At 35.9% G+C, this 24,770-nt stretch overlaps 1 protein-coding gene across 1 annotated transcript; it reads left to right on the top strand.

Annotated features, from left to right (window-relative positions):
* The first annotated feature begins 13,608 nt into the window (after nt 1–13,608).
* On the top strand, nt 13,609–23,113 carry LOC118049079 (uncharacterized). The gene is made up of 4 exons (XM_073403701.1): nt 13,609–13,713; nt 20,198–20,732; nt 21,201–21,603; nt 22,372–23,113. The coding sequence occupies exons 1-4, from the start codon at nt 13,609–13,611 to the stop codon at nt 23,111–23,113; spliced, it is 1,785 nt and encodes a 594-aa protein (XP_073259802.1).
* Nucleotides 23,114–24,770: the final 1,657 nt, after the last annotated feature.

The following is a 24,770-nucleotide window of genomic DNA, read 5'->3' as shown; positions in this document are numbered from 1 at the left end:
GGCTACAAAACCAAACTTATCTACGTTTTTATTATCATCAATATTATCAATTTTTTTTTTTTTTTGCAAATTATATACTATCCCTTTCCCTTAGTTGTTACCTTTAACAAAAGAACATAATTAATGTAATAATCCAATGTGCAACCCACGATCATATGTTAAAGTGTGTGTGTGAAAATGAAGGTTTAAGAATACTTGTTAAATGAGTATATGAGCAGAATCAAGTGATAACAATGCGAGAGTTTGTAAACCTGAATATTTCAAGAAGTATTATGATAGACCTTGGTAATGATACTTACTAAGATGCGTCTCTAAAGTCAATAAAATTTCCTCCTTACTCTGCCATCCTAATAAGGATACTTACTAAGATGCGTCTCAAGAGTTAATAAAATTGACTCCTTACTCTGCCATCTTAATAACAATTTGTCAAATGGTTTTAATAATAGCAAAAACAGTAAGTTAGTTTTTTTTTTCTTAACTACTACCCTCTCCCCCCAACCAAAATGAGACATTGTCCTCAATGTCCTAAGGTAGAAAGATAGAGTATAGAAGACTTCACCTGAAATAGCGAACAATGACAAACCTAAAACACACTTAAACAAATATAAGAAGTAACAAAACAAAATAATATGCTATTAATAAAACCAAAAGACACAAGGTTTCACAAATGACGGCTCAAATCTAATCTAAGCTTTTTACGGCTTTCCTTAGTTGACCAATTTAGGCGACTCATGCAGGGATCAATGACGGGGATGAAAGATTGTAATTGGTCAATCAATTGTTCAACAGTAGCAGCAGAGATTATGATTTGTCGTGCCGAAGATGTTAGAAATTCCTGTTCCACAGCTTGATCAAGGAAAGACAACAATTTATCATAGAAACCATTAACATTTAACAAACCTATAGATTTATGGCGAATGTGCAGTTGGGCCTAAGATACAATATGAAAGATGACACGACCAAAAACTTGATGTCTTCTCCCAAGTGCAGAAGTGTCGAAGTAATAAATAACCCGGCAAGACCGGGGTCGAACCACAGAGAGGTTAATTGTATAAATTATAAATAACAAGACAGCAACAGCAACAACAACAACAACAATAATACTCAATACGTGGTGTTGTTACACCTGAGAATGATCTAAAAGATCGGGTCACAGGTTTCCAACCTATATACTGAGTTTATGAAAAGATCAAAGAGATATATTATATAATATAAATAAAATGTAAATAATAATAATAATAATAATAATAATAATAATAATAATAATAATAATAGTAATAATAGTAGTAGTAGTAGTAGTAGTAAAAATAGTAGTAGTAATAAAAGAAGAAGAAGATGGAGAAATTAATGAGAACTTTGAGATGAAAGATTAATGTAAGGATTAAACAACAATAAAAAAAAAAATGTCAAGGTTAGAGGATCCACTAATGGTACTTCAAACAAGTATAGTATAAACTCTAATTACTCAATTGGAAACCACACATAAAGGAGGTTCCAATCAGATTATAAATTGTTAACATGATTACATTAGTTATCTTATTCGAATAAAGCTAATACTTGTAAATGTTGGCAGACATTCATGATTATAACTTATGTTAACAACAAATCAAGTTCCTTTCATAGCTCAGGTGTCGGTTATACCATACAGTATGGGCTATGAAAGTGTCAAGTATTTGTTGTACCAAGTGTTATACAACATAAATCTAGATTAACCATTTAACAAGCAACGTATTAAAAGTGAACAAGATAACAAATATAAAACATGTTAGTATCCAACATTAAAGTCCATGTTAAGTTTATATTATACTTATTCTTACACCATTAGTGTACCCTTTTCACCTTGACATAATTAACTTAGCTAAACATAATGAAAGAAAGAAACATAAATGAACAAGATAAGAACATAAATGAGAAAGAAGTTAACTAAATAAAGGAAAGGAAATGAAGTGCATAAACTTTATATTAATGAAAGCAAAACATAAGCAATACAAAGAGAGAAAGCAAGAGCATGATCTTTATCTGGAAACCAAGATGCCTCAATACATGGTAAGTGCCTCCTTTTATAGGCCAAAATTTGGAACTATTGATTTGTTGACTAATTGATGAGTGGGTGGCCACATCTTGACTTGGTCACAATCCTTATCTTCTTGTCTGAACAAGACATCATTGCTAACATCATAATTTTCCCAGAATCCTCAAGAATGTTCTAGTAAATTGTCTCAGCTTTCCAGCAAAAAAAAGATAAGGTCATTTGGACTTCTAGAACTCAAGATATGGGCTGAACTCTAAATAGTGTCTGGGCTGCAGAACAGCTTCGAACTTCTTCGTTGTTCCTTCAATTTGGACTTTAAAACGGCTGTTTTAAATCTTGGGCTCCCATGAAAGTTGTAGGCCTTTGTCTTACCTTTCCATCCATATAAAATGGACCTAAATCGGAGATCTAGAGCTCTAGATATGATCCAATTATCGAGCAATGTTCCGGTTTGAACTGCACCAGCATCTCTTTTCTAAGTTTGGTCATCTCTTTGTCCTTTCACTTTCAATACTTAAACTCATCATTCAATCTTTTTATTTATGTGATAGGCCTGCATTTAAGATGAACATTTAGCATAAATTAAGGTATCTTATAGTATCAAACTTGTTATTATAAAACATGCTTTAGTTAAGGAGTTATTGATACTTCAAGTGCAAAATGATGATATAAAACCTTGATAAACATGCACTTTTAAGTACTAATCACACCCCCAACCAGCTTATTACTAGTCCCTAGTAATCTAAAGCGTTAAAATAGAGAAATAATTTGCAAGTTTCATAAAGCAAGGCATTCATCATTCAACTTCCATTAATCTATCCAGATAAACAAACTCTCATTAAATTTGTATTCCTGCTTCATACTTCTTAAACAGGATATTAATAAACCTTCTTTTTATGTGCTCAATATATGAAAACATAGATGATAGGGCTTTTGTTGGAAGAAAACAATATTATGTTCAAATGTTTAGGGTGAACTTTCTTGGGTTGAGATTATTATTATTATTACTTCTTTTTTCTTTTTCTTTTTTTTTCTTCTTCTTTTTTATTTTATTTTATTTATATACACATACAACTTAAAACACAATGTATCTTTAACCCATGTAACGAGTTTTAGGCTAATGACTCCCAGACCAGTTGGTCTTAGGGCATTAGGTGTTGAGACACCCTTACGAGCTTAACAACTCGGGTTGCAGATACTGATACATAGATAGTGCAATGTTTGATTCCCTTAAGCTTTTTTCCTTAACCCATGTAACAAGCTTTGGGCCAATAGCTCCCAAGTCAGTTGACTTTAGGGTATTAGGTGTTAAAACACCCCTTCGGGCTTAATTGCTTAGGTTAGGGAGGCTACGAAACCAAACTTATCTATGTTTTTATTATCATCAATATTATCAATTTTTTTTTTTTTGCAAATTATATACTATCCCTTTCCCTTAGTTGTTACCTTTAACAAAAGAACATAAATAATGTAATAATCCAATGTGCAACCCACAATCATATGTTAAAGTGTGTGTGTGAAAATGAATGTTTAATAATACTTGTTAAATGAGTATATGAGCATAATCAAGTGATATCAATGCGAGAGTTTGTAAACTTGAATATTTCAAGAAGTATTCTAATAGGCCTTGTTATGAATATTGCAAATAACCATTAGAAAATTTTTACTAAGATGCGTCTCAAGAATAATTTCTCTTTACTCTGCCATCCTAGTAATAACAGTTTTGCCAAATGGTTTTTTAAAAACAAAAACAGTTAGTTAGTTAGTTTTTTTTTTTTAAAAAAAAAAAAACTACTACCCTCCCCCCCCACCAAAACGAGACATTGTCCTCAATGTCCTAAGGTAGAAAGATAGAGTATAGAAGACATCACCTGAAACAGCGAATAATGACAAACCCGAAACACACTTAAATAAACATAAGAAATAACAAAACAAAATAATATGCTATTAAGAAAACCAAAAGACACAAGGTTTCACAGATGAAGGCTTAAATCTAATCTAAGCTTTTTACGGCTTTCCTTAGTTGACCAATCTAGGCGACTCATGCAGGGATCAATGACAGGGATGAAAGATTGTAGTTGGTCAATCAATTGTTCAGCAGTAGCAGCAGAGATTATGATTTGTCGTGCCGAAGATGTTAGAAATTCCTGTTCCACAGCTTGATCAAGGAAAGATAACAACTTATCATAAAAACCATTAACATTTAACAAACCTATAGGTTTATGGTGAATGTGCAGTTGGGCTCAAGGTGAAATATGAAAAATCTCTTCCAATGTGCCCAGACCACCTGGTAAGGCAATGAAGGCATCAGCATGGCTAAACATGGCGTTCAGTCGATCACACATTGTTGGGACCTGTAGTTCCTCTCCAGTGAGTTGGCAATTGTCCTGAAATAAGAAAATTAACAATATTAGCAAACCAAGGCATTGTAGAGACATAAAATAAAGATTCATCAGGAAAGTAGTCATCGATTGGTGTGATGTCAGATCTCGAATCGGTTGTCAATCTTGACAAATGATCTGCGACAACATTTTCGCTGCCTTTCTTGTCTTTGATTGTGATATCAAATTCTTGAAGTAACAAAATTCACCGCACCAATCTAGCCTTAGAATCTTTCTTAGAGAGAAGATATTTCAATGCTGTATGATCACTAAAAACAATAACAGGTGAGCCAACAAGATAAGATCTTAACTTGTCAAATGCAAATACCACTCCAAGTAATTCTTTTTCAGTGGTAGTATAATTCATTTGAGCACCATTTAAAGTTTTACTTGCATAGTAAATCACATAAGGTTTCTTATCTTTTTTTTGTTCCAAGATAGCACCCAAGACATAATCACTAGCATCACACATTATTTCAAAAGGTAGTGACCAATCAAGAGGTTGAATGACAGGAGCAGAAGTAAGCAAGCTTTTAAGTTTAACAAAGGCTTTTTCACATTGTTCAGTCCATTCAAATACATTTTCCTTTGTTAAAAGGTTACACAATGGTTTAGATATTACACTAAAATATAAAAACCGACATGTCCTAAGAATGATCTAACATCTTTAATAGATTTTGGTGTTGGTAAGTTGGCAATTAACTTGATTTTAGATTTGTCAACCTCAATTCTTTTCGATGAAACAGTGTGATCTAGTATAATGCCGTTTGTTACCATAAAGTGACATCTTTCCCAATTCAGTAAAAGATTCTTCTCTTCACACCTGTTCAAAACCCTTTCCAAGTTAGTTAAACAATCATCAATTGAATCACAAAAAACAGAAAAATCATCCATAAAAATCTCAAGAAAACGTTCAACCATATCACTGAATATGCTAAGCATGCATCTTTGAAACGTGGCTGGTGCATTACATAACCCAAAAGGCATTCTTTGATATGCAAAAGTACCAAATGGACATGTGAAAGTACTTTTCTCTTGATCTTCCCATGCAATTTCAATTTCATTGTAACCTGAATAGCCATCTAGGAAACAATAAAATTCATGACTTGCAACTCTTTCTAGGATTTGATCCATGAAAGGTAAAGGGAAATGATCTTTTTCTAGTCATTGAATTAAGTTTTCTATAGTCAATGCACATGCGCCAACTAGTAATAGTCCTAGTTGGAATTAACTCATTTTTTTCATTTGTTATCACAGTGACTCCAGACTTTTTAGGTACAACTTGGGTAGGACTTACCCATTTGCTTTCAGAAATAGGATAAATGATTCCGTTATCTAGAAGCTTAATGACTTCATTTTTCACTACATCTTTCATATTAGGATTAAGTCTTCATTGCATTTCTCTAGATGGTTTAGCATTTTCCTCCAAATAAATCATGTGTGTGCAAATCAAAGGATTAATTCCTTTTATGTCAGCTATGGTCCATCCTAATGCATTTTTGTGCATTTTCAGAGTTTGTAATAACTTATGTTCTTGTTGTGCATTAAGTTTGAAAGAGATCATTACCAGAAAAGTTTCATTTTCTTCTAAAAATGAGTATTTGAGATTGAATGGTAATGGCTTCAAATCAGGTTTTGGTTGTTGAACACTTAAAAGTATAGACTCAGTTGATCGTGGTGGCAATTCTTCAATTTGTGGTATCCAATTACATGCCTTTGCTTCTTCCTGAAAATAGATCATTTGCAACTCGTCAGGTTCATCAATCTCAGTTTCACTGGAAGTGGTTTGAAATTGATCATGAACTAATTTTTCAATAAAGTCCACTTCCTGTAAATCATTATCATCTCCAGGTTGCTTGTAAATGTTGAAAATATTCACCTCCAATGTTATGTTTCCAAATGATAGCTTCATCAGTCCATTCCTACAATTAATCAATGCATTAGATGTGGCAAGAAATGGACGTCCTAAAATGACAAGAATTGAATTACATGCTTCAACAGGTTGTGTATCCAAGACAATAAAATCTACAGGGTAAATGAATTTATCAATTTGTACTAACACATCCTCAACTATTCCTCTAGGCACTTTTACAGATCTATAAGCAAGTAAAAGAGTTATAGAAGTTGCTTTTAACTTACCTAGATTGAGACTTTGAAAAACCAAATATGGAAGTAAATTCACACTAGCTCCAAGATCAAGTAAAGCTCTTTCAATTTTATGTTCTCCAATAAAGCAAGAAATTATAGGACAACCAGGGTCTTTATATTTCAAAGCATTATTGTTCTGAAGAATAACACTTACTTGTTTGGCTAAAAATGCTTTCTTTTTCACATTCAGTTTTCTCTTCACAGTGCATAGATCTTTCAAAAATTTAGCATAGGAAGGTACCTGTTTAATAGCATCCAACAAAGGTATATTGATCTTTACCTGTTTGAAAGTTTCAAGGATTTTAGAATTGTGATTGACTTTCCTTTATTTGGTCATGGCATGAGGAAATGGAAGTGCTGGCGGAGAATTAGTCTTTTCTTTACAATGTTCAAATTCAACCCTTTCCTTACCCTCAGAGATTGACTCATCATCTTTCTCACAAGGTTCAAGAGTGGGTTTTTCAATAACCTTACCACTGCGAAGAGTGATGACTGATTTGACTTGATTCATGTGTTGGCTTCCGGAACTACTTGCATTTGCATTGTATTGCCCCTTTGAATTTTGCTCTGGTTAAGATGGAAACTTACCTTTCTATTGAAAACTGAGAGCAGATGTGAATTTTGCAAGAGCATCTTTAAAATTTGTCATGCTTTGAGCAAGTTGAGTGTTGATTGTCTCTTGCTTTTCAATGAATGCATGCAATGTTTCCTCAAGATTTTTTCTAGGAGGTGGAGCATAAAGAGGTGCATATCCATAAGAATTTTGGAAATTATGGTGTGCTTGAAATGGAGGCTGTGAAGTTTGTGGATTGTTGTTATCACTCTTCCAACTGAAATTTAGGTGATTTCTCCAACCAGGGTTGTATGTTTGCGAGTATGGGTTATGATTGGGCCTTTGAAAACTGTTTAAAGCATGGGCTTGTTCATGAAGGCAATCCTTAAAAGAAGGAAAAGTTGGACAGTCATTGGTTGCATGTTCATTTGTTTTACAGATTTGACACACAATGTCTTGAACATATTTTAATTGACCAATATTTTTCAATTCTAGTGCCTCTCCTTTTCTAGCTAAAGATGCAAACTTGGATTAAAGATCATGATCCTCTCTAAGGTTATACATATCTCCACTAGATGTATGAGGTTGGGTTTTACTTGGTGCCTTATAAGTGCCCGTAGTGTCCCAATTTTGCGTATTTTCAGCTAGCAAGTCTAGGTACTCCATTGCTTCATTAGGGTCTTTATCTTCAAAAGTTTCATTGCACATCAATTCAACCATTTGCCTATCTTTAGGTGTTAACCCTTCATAAAATTGTGAAATCAATCTCCATGTTTCAAAACTATGATGAGGGCAAGTATTAAGCAAGTCTCGATACCTATTCCAACATTGGTAAAATGTTTCACCTGGTTTTTGAGTGAAAGTGGTGATTTGTCTTTTGAAAGAGTTGGTTATGTGAGATGGAAAAAACTTTTTTAAAAATTATTGTTGCATTTCATTCCAAGCACGAATAGATCCTGACCTAAGATTTTGTAGCCATGTTTTAGCTTTATCTTTTAATGAAAAAGGAAAAAGCTTTAATCTAATGGTATTCATACTACAATTTAAGTCATTATAGGTGTTACAAACTTCTTCAAATTCTCTCAAATGCAAGTATGGATTTTCTAGATCTAAGCCATGAAAAGAAGGTAAAAGTTGAATAATGCCTGGTTTAAAATTAAAATGGGATGCATCAGGAGGGAAAACTATGTATAAGGGTGCACTTGTTCTTGTGGGATTCATGTGGTCTCTAAGTGTCCTAACACAGTTATTCTCATTATAAAGTGACTGGTTATCTTTTTCGGCCATATTTTCTAAAAATGATGAGGATATCCTACAAAGTCTACCACTTAATGTACGTGACCAAACACTCATGCACGTGTAGAAAGAGAATAAAAGGAAGAAGAAAACAAAAGAAAAGGAAACAAAACAAAAGAAACAAAGTTAGATACAAGAAAAGTGAAAAGTTAAAAGAGAAGACAACATAAATACTATAATTTGTACAAAAATTTACCTTCTCGACAACAACGCCAAAAACTTGACACAACCAAAAGCTTGATGTCTTCTCCCAAGTGCAGAAGTGTCGAAGTAATAAATAACCCGGCAAGACCGGGGTCGAACCACAGAGAGGTTAATTGTATAAATTATAAATAACAATACAACATTAATAACAGCAATAATAACAATAATAGTAATAGTAATAATAATGTTAATAGTAATAATAATAATAATAATAATACTCGATATGTGGCGTTGTTATACCTGAGAATGATCTAAAAGATCGGGTCACAGGTTTCCAGCTTATATACTGATTTTATGAAAAGATAGAAGAGATATATTATATAATATAAACAGATTTCTAATGCGAATGAACAAGGAAAGACCAACAATGTCAGGATCCTTGATCAAACACAGAGCATACTTAATGTACATAAAATATAACTAGAATGTAAATAATAATAATAATAATAATACTAGTAGTAGTAGTAGTAGTAGTAATAATAAAGAAGAAGAGGAAGAAGTTAATGAGAGCTTTGAGATGGAAGATTAATGTAAAGATTAAATAATGATAAAAACAAATGTCAAGGTTAGAGGATCCACTAATGGTATTTCAAACAAGTATAATATAAACTCTTACTACTGAACTTGGAAACCACACACGAACCACAAAAAGGTTAATTGTATAAATTATAAATAACAATACAACATTAATAACAATAATAGTAATAGTAATAATACTTAGTACGTGGCATTGTTATACCTGAGAATGATCTAAAAGATCAGGTCACTGGTTTCCAGCCTATATACTGATTTTATGAAAAGATCAAATATATATATATATATTATATAATATAAACAGATTTCTGATGTGAATGAACAAGGCAAGACCAATAATGTCAGGATCCTTTTGATCAAACACAGAGCATACTTAATGTACATAAAATATAACTAGAATGTAAATAATAATAATAATAATAATAATAATAATAATAGTAGTAGTAGTAGTAGTAGTAGTAGTAGTAATAAAGAAGAAGAGGAAGAAGTTAATGAGAGCTTTGAGATGGAAGATTAATGTAAAGATTAAACAATGATAAAAACAAATGTCAAGCTTGGAGGATCCACTAATGGTATTTCAAACAAGTATAGTATAAACTCTTACTACTCAACTTGGAAACCACACATGAAGGAGGTTCCAATCAGATTATAAATTGTTAACATGATTACATTAGTTATCTCATTCGATTAATGCTAATACTTGTAAATGTTGTCAGGCATTCATGATTATAACTTAAATTAACAACAAATCAAGTTCGTTTCATAGCTCAGGTGTCAATTATACCATACAGTATGGCTATGAAGGTGCCAAGTATTTGTTGTACAAAGTGTTATACAACATAAATCTAGATTAACCCTTTAACAAGCAAAGTATTAAAAGTGAACAAGATAACAAATATAAAACATGTTAATATCAAGCATTAAAGTCCATGTTGAGTTTATACTATACTTATTTTTACACCATTAGTGTACCATTTTCACCTTGACATAATAGATTTAACGAAACATAATGAAAGAAAGAAACATAAATAAACAAGATAAGAACATAATTATACAAATAAAGGAAAGGAAATGAAGAGCATAAACAAGAGATTAATATAACATCAAATAAAACTTAAACATTACAAAATACAAAGAAAGAGAGCAAGAGCATGATCTTGATCTCAACACCAATATGCCTAAATGCATGGCAAATGCCTCCTTTTATAGGCCAAAATTTGAAACTATTGATTTGACGAATAATTGTTGAGTGGATGGCCATATCTTGACTTGGTAAAAATCCTTATCTTCTTGTTTGAATAAAACATCATTGTTAACATTAGAACTGGAACCATATGTACCATGAAAGTTCTAGGAAATTCTCTTAGCTTTCCAGGAAAAAAAAGTTGAGGTCATTTAGACTTCTAGAACTCAAGATATGGGCTGAACACTGAACAATGTCTGGGCTACAGGACAGATTCAGACTTCTCCGTTGTTGCTATAATTTGGACTTGAAAACGCCTTCTTAGATCTTGGTGTCCACATGAAAGTTGTAGACCTATATCTTAACAAATCTGTGTAAAAATTTGAGATCATTTGGACATATAGAACTTGAGATATGACTCAATTACCGAATAGTGTTCCACTTTAAACTACACCAACATCTCTTTTCTAAGCTTCACCCTTCTTTATCTTCAAAATTTTAGTAGTTGAATTCATCAATCAATCCTTTGATTTATGTGATAGGCCTGCATTTAAGATGAACATTTACCATATATTAAGGTATCTTATAGTATTAGACTTGTTATTATAAAACATGCTTTAGTTAAGGAGTTATTGATACTTTAAGTACACAATGATGATATAAAACCTTGATAAACATGCACTTTTAAGTACTAATCAGTCGCTGCCCACTCAGAAATCATCACCGAAACTGTTTCCAAAACTGACACATGGATTCATCTGCCCACACATCCCCTATTGACTCAAACGAAACAACAAAAAAATGGGTTGTTTCCAACTCAGAAAGCATCACTGAAATTGTTTCTAGAGATGTTGCATGGATTCGACATCGCACACAGCCACTGTTATCTCAAAAAGAATCAAGAAAAATAAGTTGATGCCCAGTCAGAAAATCATCACCGAAACCGTTTCCAGAGCTAACGCATGGATTTATCTGCCCACACACCCCTTGTTCACTCAGAAAGAGTCAAGGAAAACTCGGTCGCTGCCCACGTAGAAATCATCACTGAAACTGTTTCCAGAGCTGAAGCATGGATACGTCTGCCCACACAGCACTTATTGACTCAGAAAAAGTCAAGGAAACCTCGGTCGATGCCCACTCAGAAATCATCACTGAAACTATTTCCAGAGCTGACGTATGTATTCGACAGCGCTCACAGCCCCAAATGACTTAAACGAAACAAAAAAACTGGGTCATTTCCAATTGAGAAAGCATCACTGAAATTATTTCCAAAGAGTTTGCATTGATTCGACAGCGCTCACAGCCCCTATTGACTCAAACAAAACAGCAAAAACTAGGTCGTTTCCAACTCAGAAAGCATCACTAAAATTATTTCCAGAGATGTTGCATGGATTCGACATCGCACACAGTCACTGTTGTCTTGGAAAGAATCAATAAAAATGAGTCGATGCCCAGTCAGAAAATCATCACCTAAACCGTTTCCAGAGCCGACGCATGGATTTATCTGTCCACACACCCCTTATTGACTCGGAAAGAGTCAATGAAAACTCGGTCGCTGCCCACTTATAAATCATCATCGAAACTGTTTCCAAAGCTGACGCATGGATTCGTCTGCCAACATAGCCCCTGTTGACTTAGAAAAAAGTCAAGAAAAACTCGGTCGATGCCCACTCAGAAATCATGACCAAAACTATTTCCAGAGCTGACGCATGGATTCAACAGTGCACACAACCCCACCTGACTCAAACAAAACAACAAAAACTGGGTCGTTTCCACCTTAGAAAGCGTCACTGAAATTGTTTCCAGAGATGTTCCATGGATTCGACATCGGACATAGCCACTATAGTCTCAGAAAGAATCAAGAAAAATGAGTCGATGCCCAATGAGAAAATCATCACCGAAATTGTTTTCCAGTGCTAACGCATGCATTCGAAAAAACACACAGCCTCTATTGACTCAAACGAAACAACAAAAATTGGGTCGTTTCCAACTCAGAAAAGCATTACTGAAATTGTTTGCAGAGATGTTGCATGGATTCAACATCGCAGACATCCACTATTGTCTCAGAAAGAATCAAGAAAAATGAGTCAATGCCTTGTAAGAAAATCATCACCGAAAACGTTTCCAAAGCTGACGCATGGATTCGTTTGCCCATACAGCCCCTGGTGACTCAAACGAAAGAACAAAAACTAGGTCGTTTCGAACTCAGAAAGCATCACTGAAATTGTTTCGGGAGATGTTCCATGGATTCAACATCGTACACAGCCAGCGTTGTCTCAGAAAGAATCAAGGAAAACTGAGTCGCTGCTAAGTGAAAAAATCATCACCGAAATTGTTTGCCAGAGCTGATGCATGGATTTGTCTGCCTACACAGCCCTTGTTGACTTAGAAAGAGTCAAGGAAAACTCGGTGGTTGCGAACTCAGAAATCATCACTGAAACTGTTCCCAGAGCTGAGGCATGGATTCGACAGTGCACACATCCCCTATTGACTCAAACGAAACAACAAAAACTGGGTTGTTTCCAACTCAGAAAGCATCACTGAAATTGTTTCGAGAGATGTTGCATGGATTCGACATCCCACATAGCCACTCTTGTCTCATAAAGAATAAAGGAAAACTGAGTCGTTGCCTAGTCAGAAAATCATCACCAAAACTGTTTTCCATAGCTGACGCATGGATTCGTCTACGCACACAGCCCCTGCTAACTCATAAAAAGTCAAGGAAAACATGATCGATGCCTAGTCAGTAATCATCACCGAAACAGTTTCCAGAGTTGAAGCATGGATTCGTCTGCCCACACAGCCCCTGTTGACTCAGAAAAAGTCGAGGAAAACTTGATCGATGCACACTCAGCATCATAAAAATTGTTTCTAGAGATGTTGCATGGATACGACATCGCACACAGCCATTATTGTCTTAGAAAGAATCAAGAAAACTGTTTCCAGAGCTGACGCATGGATTCGTCTACACACACACCCTTGGAGACTCAGAAAAGGTCAAGGAAAACTCAGTCTATGCGCACTCAGAAAACCATCACCGAAACTCTTTTCCAGAGCTGACGCATGGATTCGTCTGCACATACAGCCACTATTGACTCACCAAAAGAACAAAAATTGCGTCGTTTCCAACTCAGAAAGCATCATTGAAATTGTTTTGAGAGATGTTGCATGGATTCGACGTCGCACACAGCCAGTGTTGTCTCAGAAAGAATCAAGGAAAACTGAGTCGCTGGCTAGTGAAAAAATCATCACCGAAATTGTTTTACAGAGCTGAAGCATGGATTTGTCTGCCCACACAGCCATTGTTGACTCAGAAAGAGTTAAGGAAAACTCGGTCGCTGCGCACTCAGAAATCATCACTGAAACTGTTTCAAGAGCTGAGGCATGGATTCGATAGCGCACACATCCCTATTGACTCAAACGAAACAATAAAAACTGGGTCATTTCCAACTCAGAAAGCATCACTGAAATTGTTTCGAGAGATGTTGCATGGATTCAACATCGCACATAGCCAGTGTTGTCTTAGAAAGAATCAAGGAAAACTAAGTCGCTGCCTAGTGAAAAAATCATCACCAAAATTGTTTTCCAGAGCTGACGCATGGATTTGTCTGCCCACACAACCCTTATTGACTCAAAAAGAGTCAAGGAAAACTCGGTCGCTGCCCACTCAGAAATCATCACCGAAATTGTTTCCATAGCTGTCACATGGAATCGTCTGCCCACACAGCCCCTATTGACTCAGAAAAAGTAAAGGAAAACTCGATCGATGGCCATGTAGAAATCATCACCAAAACTGTTTCCAAAGCTAAGGCATGGATTCGACAGCGCACACAACCCCAATTGGCTCGAACAAAATAACAAAAATTGGGTCGTTTCCAACTCAGAAAGCGTCACTGAAATTGTTTCTAGAGATGTTGCATGGATTCGACACCGCACACAGCCACTGTTATCTCAGAAAAAGTCAAGGAAAACTGAGTCACAACCCTATGAGAAATCATCACCGAAATAGTTTTTCAAAGCTGACGCATGGATTCGTCAGCCCACAAAAACCATGTAGATTCAGCAAGTGTCAAGGAAACTTGCATCGATGCTCGAAGCTGACGCATGGATTCGTCAGCCCACAAAAACCATGTAGATTCAGCAAGTGTCAAGGAAACTTGCATCGATGCTCGAAGCTGACGCATGGATTCGTCAGCCCACCAAAACCCCTGTAGATTCAGTAAGTGTCAAGGAAACATGCATCGATGCCCAATCAGAAATCATCACCGAAACGTTTTCCAGAGCATACGTATGGATTCGACAGTGCAGATAGCCCTTATAGACTTAAAAAGAGCCAAGAAAACGTGCGTCGCTGCCCCCTCAGAAATCATCACCGAAACTGTTTCCATAGGGGACGCATGGATTTGAAAGCAACACAGCCCCTGTTGACTTTGAAAGAGTCATGGAAAAGTGTGTTGGTGCCCACTCAGAAATCCTCATCGAAATTGTTTCCAGAGCTGACTCGTGGATTCGACACCGCACACGTCCACTTTTGTCTCAAAAAGAGTGCATGAAAACTGCGTCGCTGCCCACTCAGAAATCCTCATCGAAATTGTTTCCAGAGCTGACTCGTGGATTCGACACCGCACACGTCCACTTTTGTGTCAAAAAGAGTGCATGAAAACTGCGTCGCTGCCCACTCATAAATCATCACTGAAATAGTTTTCCGAAGCTGTCGCATGGATTTGTCAGGCCACACACCTAGTGTCAACTCATAAAGAGTCAAGGAAAACTGCGTCGCTGCCCACTATGAAATCCTTACCGGAAGTGTTTCTAGAGCTGACTCATGGATTCGACACTGCACAGAGCCATATTTGTCTCGGAAAGAGTAAATGAAAACTACATCATTGCCCATTCAAAAATCATCACTGAAATAGTTTTTTGAAGGTGACGCATGGATTCGTCCGCCCACACAACCCCTGTAGATTCAAAAAGAGTCAAGGAAACGTGCGTTGCTGCCCACTCAGAAATCATCACCAAAACGGTTTCCAGAGCTGACACATGGATTCGACAGCGCACCCAGCCCTTGTTGACTGAAAAGAGTCAACAAAAATTGAGTCGTTTCCAACTCAGAAAGCATCACCGAAATTGTTTCCAGAGGTGCTGCATGGATTCCACAACACACGCAGCCACTGTTATCTCAGAAAAAGTCAAGGAAAACTGAGTCACAACCCTATGAGAAATCATCACCGAAATTGTTTTCCAGAGCTGACGTATGGATTCGTCTGACCACACAGCCACTTTTGTCTTAGAAAAAGTCAATGAAAACTGCGTCGGTGCCCCCTCAGAAATCATCACTGAAATAGTTTTTCGAAGCTGACTGATGCAATCATATTATTCGATAGTTTCACCCACATTTAACTAGTGTTTTGCCTATGTTTTATATATAAAATGCCTTGATATTCTTTGTTTTATGTTTTGAAGGTACTTTTGGATGAAAGATGCAAAAAGGAGTAAATTGAAGGTAATTGGCAGATTTGACGTTCAGTCGATGTTTTGTACAGAACGTGAGCTCTAAAGGTCGAAATGAAGTGATTCCAGTGGCATTAAAAAGCTAACATCCATACCTTTCTGGAAATATAAGGCAAGACAATAAAATAAGGAAGAGCATGGAAATCACAGCTTTCAAAGTCAAATCTCGCAATCTGCCAATGTTGACCTTCGGTCAGTCCGACTTGAATATCTAGAGCTACAAAACTCCAAGTGATGCAAACTCAATTGTTTTGGATTCCTGACTCAAAGGTCTATAAACGCTCCAAATTTAAGCCAAAAACGATGTCATATGAGGGAGATATTATTTTTCAAAGATGACAACTGAATTCTGCCAGCAAACAGGTTTCGTGAAGAAACGAGTCCAGATTACGTTCCGAAGCATCTAAACCGACATCCAAGTTTTTATTTCAGCAATGTAGGTCCTCTAAGTCAAAGCTTGAAGATTTCATGCAAAGTTATTTCTCCTTTCTTAGGAAAATAGTTATTGAACTACTTAAATGTAAATTTTCTACTTAAGGGAGGACTATTTTGTAAAATAGAGATTAGGGTTTCCTAGCGTATAAAAAGAATGAGAGAAGAGAAGGGGGGCAGCCACCCAAGAGGAGAAAAACGCCCCCTTACTCTAAGAAACCCTAAATCATGCATTCTTCCATCTTTTTGATTAGTTGTTCAATAAACATGCAAGGCTAAACTCATTTTCTTGGTTGCAAGGACACAGAAACCTTCGGATTTCAAGAACTGTGAGATCTATTCTACCTTTTCTTTTCAGTTTATATGATGAATATTTTTGTTCTCCTATGCTTATTTTTCCTATGATTGTTTATTTTAATTGCTAGAGCGGACTCTAAGTTATTATTATAGACAATTTATTGCTAAGTTTGATATCAAAACCGGAGTTGTGGTATATGAACTTGTGAAGCAACTGAGTTTAATAATTGTAGCGGATCTACGTTATTAATCTTAGGGAGAACATTCGATCAAAGCAACATAAGCAGACAACTTAGTTGTTAAGATAATGAATTTATCTAGATCTTAAGGTTGCCATTGGATTAAATCATTAGTGCGGACACTGTGATTATTTGTTGGTTAGGGTTAGTTATACGGCGGATCCGTTAATTAACCAACGTTAAGAAAAGATAAAAATTCAGAATATAAACTGGAATTTCATTTCAAGGATCAGTTCTGATTTCTATAGGTGGATGTGTGATTGCGACCAATGTTTGTTCTCTTGATAATTTTCTGATCTTATTAAATTTTGTTTGATAGTTTTTTGTTTTATTTTTTCTTTAGCCTATATAACATCCAACCCCCCTAAATTGCATAACGTATAGCATAAAAATATGAACTAAATGTTCCTCGTGGGATCGACCCCTTGCTTGCTCTATATTATCTTGTGTGTTGTGTTTGAAGCTAGGGTATTTAATTTGTGCGACCACGACATCGCAACAAATTTTGGCGCCGTTGCCGGGGAATGTAATTTTAGTTGATTCTTGTGTTTTTACTGTTATTTTTAGTTGCTGTGATTGTTATTTATATTTCTGAAAAAAAAAAAGAGAAACATAATTTTTGCTTGCGGCGGTACTGTTCACTTGCGGCAACGGTACTGTTCAAAACAGATTTTTTGATGGAATTAGGTTTCGACCTTTTGTTTTTTGAAGGAAAACGACGTTCTAAACAGAACTAGTGGTGCACCACTAGCCCCGCTCTATCAAGGCCAAATTCCGCTTTTTTCTAGGGTTTTTAGGCAGTTTTAGTTTTCTAACGTAAGATTTTCGTACAATTTGCATTGTTTTCGATCTCTTGCGTGGTTGGTTTCTTTTGAGTTTTCTTGATGCTTTATGCCAATAACCCGTTCTACTAATCAAAGTCAAGTGCAGTTAGATCTCGAAATAGAAAAAACTTTACGCAGGTTACGAAAGGAAACTCGCCTCAACACCATGGCTAATGCACGACAACAAACACTCAAGGAGCTTGCTGCTCCTAACATGGAAAATCAGCCATTGTGCATAAACATCGACAATAGTGTAAACTTTGAGCTCAAATCTGGTTTTATACATTTGCTACCAACATTTAATGGTCTTGCAGGAGAAGATCCTCATACGCATCTCAAGGAGTTCCATATGGTTTGTGTTGGCATGAAACCGAATGGAGTTTATGAAGAACAGGTTAAGTTGAAAGCTTTCCCTTTCTCTTTAAAAGGGGCAGCAAAAGCATGGCTTTTCTCCATTCTCCCAGGTTCAATTGGAACTTGGAATGGCATGAAAAAGATCTTCCTTGAGAAGTATTTCCCAGCATCTCGAGTTGCCAACATAAGAAAAGAAATATGTGGGATTCGACAATCTTATGGAGAGACACTTTCCGAGTATTGGGAAAGATTTGAGCAACTATGTATTCAGTGCCCTCATCATCAAATACCCGATCAGCTGCTCATTCAATATTTCTATGAAGGATTGATACCTACTGACCGTAGTATCATTGATGCTGCAAGTGGAGGGGCATTGGTAGATAAGACACCTGAGGCTGCACGCCAATTAATCTCAAACATGGCAGCCAACTCAAAACAGTTTGGCACTCGTGGAGACTTCGCAAACAAACGAGTAAATGAGGTAAGTATTTCTAACCTTGAGAATAAAGTTAATGATCTTACTTCTCTTGTGCGTTCTTTGGCTTGTAGCAATGTACAACAGGTGAAAGCTTGTAGCATATGCTCCTTACAAGGACATACTTCAGATATGTGCCCAACAATGCAAGAAGATTACATTGAACAAGCTAATGCAGTTGATGGAGCATTTAATGGACAGCCTCAGCGTAAGTATGATCCTTTTTCCCACACGTACAATTCTGGATGGAGAGATCATCCTAACCTACGGTATGGGAACCAACCTCAACAAGGCAATCAAGGCCGACAATTCCATCCCAATGGATTTCAATCCCAACAGAATTATCAAGCAAGACAGCCCCCTCCATTCACAAACTCCAATGTTATGGGGTCTTCATCCAATGATGATCTTCGTGAGATGATGAAAACTTTGGCTTCTAACACTGTGACTTTGCAACAAAATGTCATGTCTTTTCAACAGGAAACAAGGTCAAGTATTCACAACTTGGAGAAGCAAATGGGGCAAGTAGCTTCAAGTATGGGGAAATTGGAAGCACAAATGAATGGAAAATTGCCCTCCCAAGCATTGAATCCAAAAGAGAATGTTAGTGCGATCATGCTGCGAAGTGGGAAAGAACTTGAAGAGAAAAGGTTAAAACAAATTGAGATGGAGGAAGAAGAAGAGATAGAAACTGAATTGAGTACAAAGAAGGAACACCCTCCTTCTCCACAAACTGAAACAAAGACCAACACTCCAAAGGTAACTCCTCACTTAATGAATTCCAGTTTTAAAACAATTCCACCCTTTCCTATGAGTTCTTCTAGGTCAAAGAAAGAGGACAAAGAAAAAGAGATTTTAGAGGTCTTCAAGAAAGTAGAACTCAACATTCCTTTACTTGATGCTATCAAACAAATTCCTAAGTATGCCAAATTTTTAAAAGAGTTGTGTACTACCAAGAGAGCTTTCAAACTGAAAGGTCATGAAATGGTAAGTATGGGTGAAGTTGTATCTGCTGTTGTTCAAAAGAATATGCCTTTGAAGCAAAAGGACCCAGGTGCGTTTACTATCCCATGTGTTATTGGTAATGCTAGTTTTAAAAGGGCCTTGTGTGATTTAGGTGCATCCATTAGTGTTATGCCCAAACATGTTTATGATTCTCTTAGTCTTGAGCCTTTGAATAAAACTAGCATTGTAATACAACTTGCGGATCGGAGTTTTGGTTACCCACTTGGTGTGATAGAAGATGTCCTAGTCAAGATTGATAGTTTGATCATTCCATGTGATTTTTATATTCTTGATATGGAACATGACTCTTGTGATTCATCAAACAACACTCCTATATTGTTTGGGAGACCATTCTTGAAAACTGCCAATACAAAGATTGATTGTGGTAAGGATACTTTGTCTATGGAAGTAGGAGATGAAAAGATTGAATTTAATTTTCATGATGCAATGAAATATCCTTATAGCAATGTTTATTCTATCACATGCTATGACCAAGTTGATAAGTATGTGCAGCAAGTTTTTGATTTTGAGTGTGAGGATGGATTAAGTGTAGCCTTGAGCTATGGCTATGATTTTACCGATATAGAAAAGATGGAGAGGCACATATGTGTTCCCCAAAATGTGCACGAATCAGCATTGGCTTTGCAATCTTTGCAAACTGTTCCCCATGGTAATGTCTTTGTTGATTTAATACTTTCACATAAAAAGCTTTTGCCATCTATTGTACAGGCCCCCGAGTTAGAATTGAAACCTTTGCCCGATAATTTGAAGTATGTATTCATTGGTGAAAACAATACACTTCCCGTTATTATAGCAACAAGTTTGACAAATACGCAAGAGGAAAAACTTGTGAAGTTGTTGTGTGATCACAAGACGACCATTAGATGGACTTTAGCTGACATCAAGGGCATTAGTCCCTCAATGTGTATGCATCACATACTATTGGAGGACAATGCGAAACCAAGAAGGGAAATGCAAAGGAGGTTGAACCCGCCTATGATGGAGGTAGTGAAAGCTGAAATTTTGAAACTGTTAGATGCAGGAGTCATTTATCCCATCACGGATAGTAAATGGGTAGCGCCAATCCATGTGGTGCCCAAAAAGACCGGAATCACGTTGGTGAAAAACAAAAAGGATGAGCTCATTCCTGCTCGCATCTCGAGTGGATGGAGAATGTGTGTTGATTATAGAAAGCTAAATCTTGCTACACGCAAAGATCATTTCCCATTACCATTCATGGATCAAATGCTTGAACGTCTAGCAGGTAAGTCTTTTTATTGCTTTCTTGATGGATATAGTGGATACAATCAGATTGTTATTAATCCTGAGGATCAAGAAAAGACTACATTTACATGTCCATTTGGTACATATGCATATAGGAGAATGCCCTTTGGTCTCTGTAATGCACCTGCAACTTTTCAAAGATGCATGATGAGTATTTTTTCTGATTATGTTGAAAGAATAATTGAGGTTTTCATGGATGATTTCACAGTGTATGATGATTCTTTTGATAAATGTCTAGAAAATTTATCTTTGATCTTGAAAAGGTGCATTGAAACCAACCTTGTCTTAAACTATGAAAAGTGTTATTTTATGGTAGAACAAGGAATAGTTCTTGGGCATGTTGTGTCTTCACGTGGATTAGAGGTTGATAAAGCTAAAATAGACGTTATTTCATCATTGCCTTACCCCTCCTGTGTGAGGGAAATTCATTCTTTTCTTGGCCATGCAGGTTTCTATCGACGTTTTATCAAAGATTTCTTGAAGATTACATCACCCTTGTGCAAACTATTAGCTAAAGAAGTGGATTTTGTGTTTGATCAAGCATGTAAAGATGCCCATGATGAGCTTAAAAAGCGTGTCACATCTGCACCTATCATCCAACCACCAAATTGGGATGAGCCTTTTGAGATAATGTGTGATGCGAGTGACTATGCGATAGGGGTTGTCCTTGGGCAAAGAATAGGGAAGAATTTGCATGTTATCGCTTATGCTCCTCGCATGTTGGACGGAGCACAATGCAATTACCATACAACTGAAAAGGAACTTTTTGCAGTAGTGTTTGCTCTTGAAAAATTCAGGTCATATCTACTTGGTACAAAAGTCATTGTTTTTACTGACCATGCAGCTTTAAGGTATCTTTTGAAGAAAAAGGAGTCCAAACCAAGATTGATTAGGTGGATCTTGCTTTTACAAGAATTTGATCTTGAGATTAAAGACAAAAAAGGTGCCGAAAACCATGTGGTTGATCACTTGAGCCGACTAAGGACTAAGGATATACAAACCGAAACAATACGAGAGACATTCCCTGATGAGCAGTTGTATGTGTTACATTCCTCTACAAGACCATGGTATGCTGATTTGGTGAACTATTTAGTCACCAAAGAATTCCCTCCAGGTTTGTCTACATCCCAAAAAGACAAGTTACGAGCTAATGCTAAATATTATTTTTGGGATACTCCTTATGTGAGGAAATTTTGTGTGGATCAAGTAGTTAGGAGATGTGTACTACAAGATGAATTTCATTCCATTCTTACCCTTTGTCATTCTCATTCTTGTGGTGGGCATTTTGGAGCAAAAAGAACGGCCCACAAGGTACTTGAAAGTGGTTTTTATTGGCCTTCTATTTTTAAGGATGCATATCATTTTTGCAAATCATGTGAAAAATGCCAAAAAACAGGTAATATCACTCATAAGAATCAAATGCCTTTAATGAATATTATTGTAAGTGAAATTTTTGATGTTTGGGGTATTGATTTTATGGGTCCATTTCCTTCTTCTTTTGGCAATCTTTATATCCTTCTTGCTGTTGATTATGTGTCCAAATGGATTGAGGCAAAAGCCACACGAACTAACGATGCTAAGGTTGTTTTAGATTTTATCAGGACTCATATATTTGACAGGTTTGGAATCCCTAAAGCTATCATTAGTGATCGTGGTACTCATTTTTGCAATCGTTCAATGGAAGCATTGTTACGCAAATATCATGTGACTCATCGGACTTCCACAGCATACCATCCTCAAACAAATGGCCAAGCTGAAATTTCAAATCGAGAAATCAAGTCCATTTTGGAGAAGACAGTGCAACCCAACCGGCAAGATTGGAGTCTACGACTTGGTGATGCACTTTGGGCTTATAGGACTGCTTACAAATCACCTATAGGAATGTCACCTTATAGGATGATTTATGGAAAAGCATGTCATCTACCGGTGGAGCTTGAACACAAAGCTTTTTGGGCCATTAAAAAATGTAACATGGATTATGATGCTGTCGGGATTGCAAGAAAGTTGCAATTGCAAGAGTTGGAAGAGATTCGAAATGATGCTTATGAGAATGCAAGGATTTACAAAGAAAAGACTAAGAGTCTCCATGACCGAATGATTATAAGAAAAGAATTTAATGTTGGGGACAAAGTCCTTCTTTATCATTCGCGTTTGAAACTTTTTCCTAGAAAGTTGCGCTCCCGTTGGATTGGACCCTTTGTTGTTTCTAATGTTTTTCCTTATGGTGCAGTTGAAATTACAAGTTTAGAAACCAACAAAGTACTCAAGGTAAATGGGCATCGTTTGAAACCTTTCTATGAAGGTTGGAAGACAGAACTCACCGCTTCTGTAGAGTTTGCTGAACCAATCTATGAAGAATGAGCATGCCAAATGTCAAGCCAATGACATAAAACAAAAGCGCTTACTGGGAGGCAACCCAGCACAAAAAGAAAAAAAAATCAGATTTGCTTTCTTTTTCGTTATCTTTTATTTTTTTGCATTTTAATTTATTTTATGTCATTCTCTTATGTTCCTTTGCTTTTATTTCAACATTGAGGACAATGTTGTGTTTTAAGTGTGGGGGTATTGAGAGAATTTTGGTTTTCTTATTTTAGTTTTCTTTGTTGTTCTTAAAAAAAAAAAATTATGTTTGATCTTTTTAACTCCCATTGGTTTTTGAGAATATGAGTATTATTTATGAGAATTAATTGAGATAGATGAAGATATAAATCAAATGAAGGAGTATGCATGCAAATTTTAAGGTTTAATTGGTTTAGGGATTGACTTTGAGAATATGCCATGTTGACTTTATAGTGTAATACCAATGCAAGCTTTTGAGCCTTCAACATTATATTCTTTGATTGTGCATTCTTTCAATGATATGCATCTCTAGAACTTGCTTCATATCTTGTTGAGATTACATTCGCATTACACATATACATGGAGATGATAAAGGCAATAGGAATTTTAATCACTTGAGCCAAAAAAAAAAAAAAAGCCAACCTAAAGCATATTATCCTTAGTGAGCCCCTTTTGAGCTTGTTTATCTTTTCTTTGCTTTATCCATGTATAAGCCTTAACTTTATATATGTTTTCCTTTCCCCTGGCCAAAGATTAGTAGAGCATATACTTGTGATATCTTATGGAATTATGGTTGGAAATTATGTGAAAAGAAAGAAGAAGTGATGCTTGATGAAAATATGGGCAAGTTGCCAAAGGTGAAAAACAAAAAAAAATACAAAAAAAAAAAAAAAGAGAAAGAAAGAAAGAAAGAAAGAAATGTTCCTTTACGTTCTTAAGATTTTATGTTGAAAGAGCTTGAAAAAAAAAAAGTTAAGCATTGGTGATTAAAGATGGAAAATTTATGTGCTTTGATGGAATATCTTGTTTGAAATATCAGTTTTTAGAATGCTCTACTTTCTTTGGTTTGAACCTTCTCTTTTACTCTCTTTTACCTCACCTTAACCTTAGCCCCATTACAACCGGAAATAAGACCTTTTGATTCATGCATTGCTTCTAATATGTTAGTAATGGAGATGAGATTGAAGAGCAAGCTTATGGTAGAACATATTCATTGATTGAATTTGAGAGATTTAAACACATAAGCCCTAAACACGTGAGTGTTGGAGTGTATATCAATGAGAGGACCTATCACTTTGGCATGGCATAGATTTCATTTAAATCCCGCAATTAATTGAGTTTTGAAGTTTGCATGTAAATAAATTCATGAAAATTTATACTCTTTATCCTTCTTAATTGTGTTCTTGTTTATAATGCATATATTCTTGGATATTGATGGGAGATTAGGAGATTTCTCATAGTGATTTGATTTAATTTAATTTCGATTTGATTTTACCTATCCTTTCTAGAGGACGAGCAAGAGCTAAGTGTGGGGGTATTTGATGCAACCATATTATTCGATAGTTTCACCCACATTTAACTAGTGTTTTGCCTATGTTTTATATATAAAATACCTTGATATTCTTTGTTTTATGTTTTGAAGGCACTTTTGGATGAAAGATGCAAAAAGGAGTAAATT

Source organism: Populus alba, chromosome 12 (genome assembly GCF_005239225.2).
Source record: "Populus alba chromosome 12, ASM523922v2, whole genome shotgun sequence".
Taxonomy (NCBI): Eukaryota; Viridiplantae; Streptophyta; class Magnoliopsida; order Malpighiales; family Salicaceae; genus Populus; species Populus alba.
This window is presented reverse-complemented; position numbering and strand designations above follow the sequence as displayed.

Bases quoted from the DNA above. Each gene is read 5' to 3' on its own strand.
- LOC118049079 (XM_073403701.1), top strand. From the start codon at position 13,609: ATGGATTTGTCTGCCCACACAGCCATTGTTGACTCAGAAAGAGTTAAG. The intron at 13,714-20,197 runs GCATGGATTCGA...TCTATTGTACAG, and splicing joins AAACTGTTTCAAGAGCTGAG to GCCCCCGAGTTAGAATTGAA. The intron at 21,604-22,371 runs GTATCTTTTGAA...TATATTTGACAG, and splicing joins ACTGACCATGCAGCTTTAAG to GTTTGGAATCCCTAAAGCTA.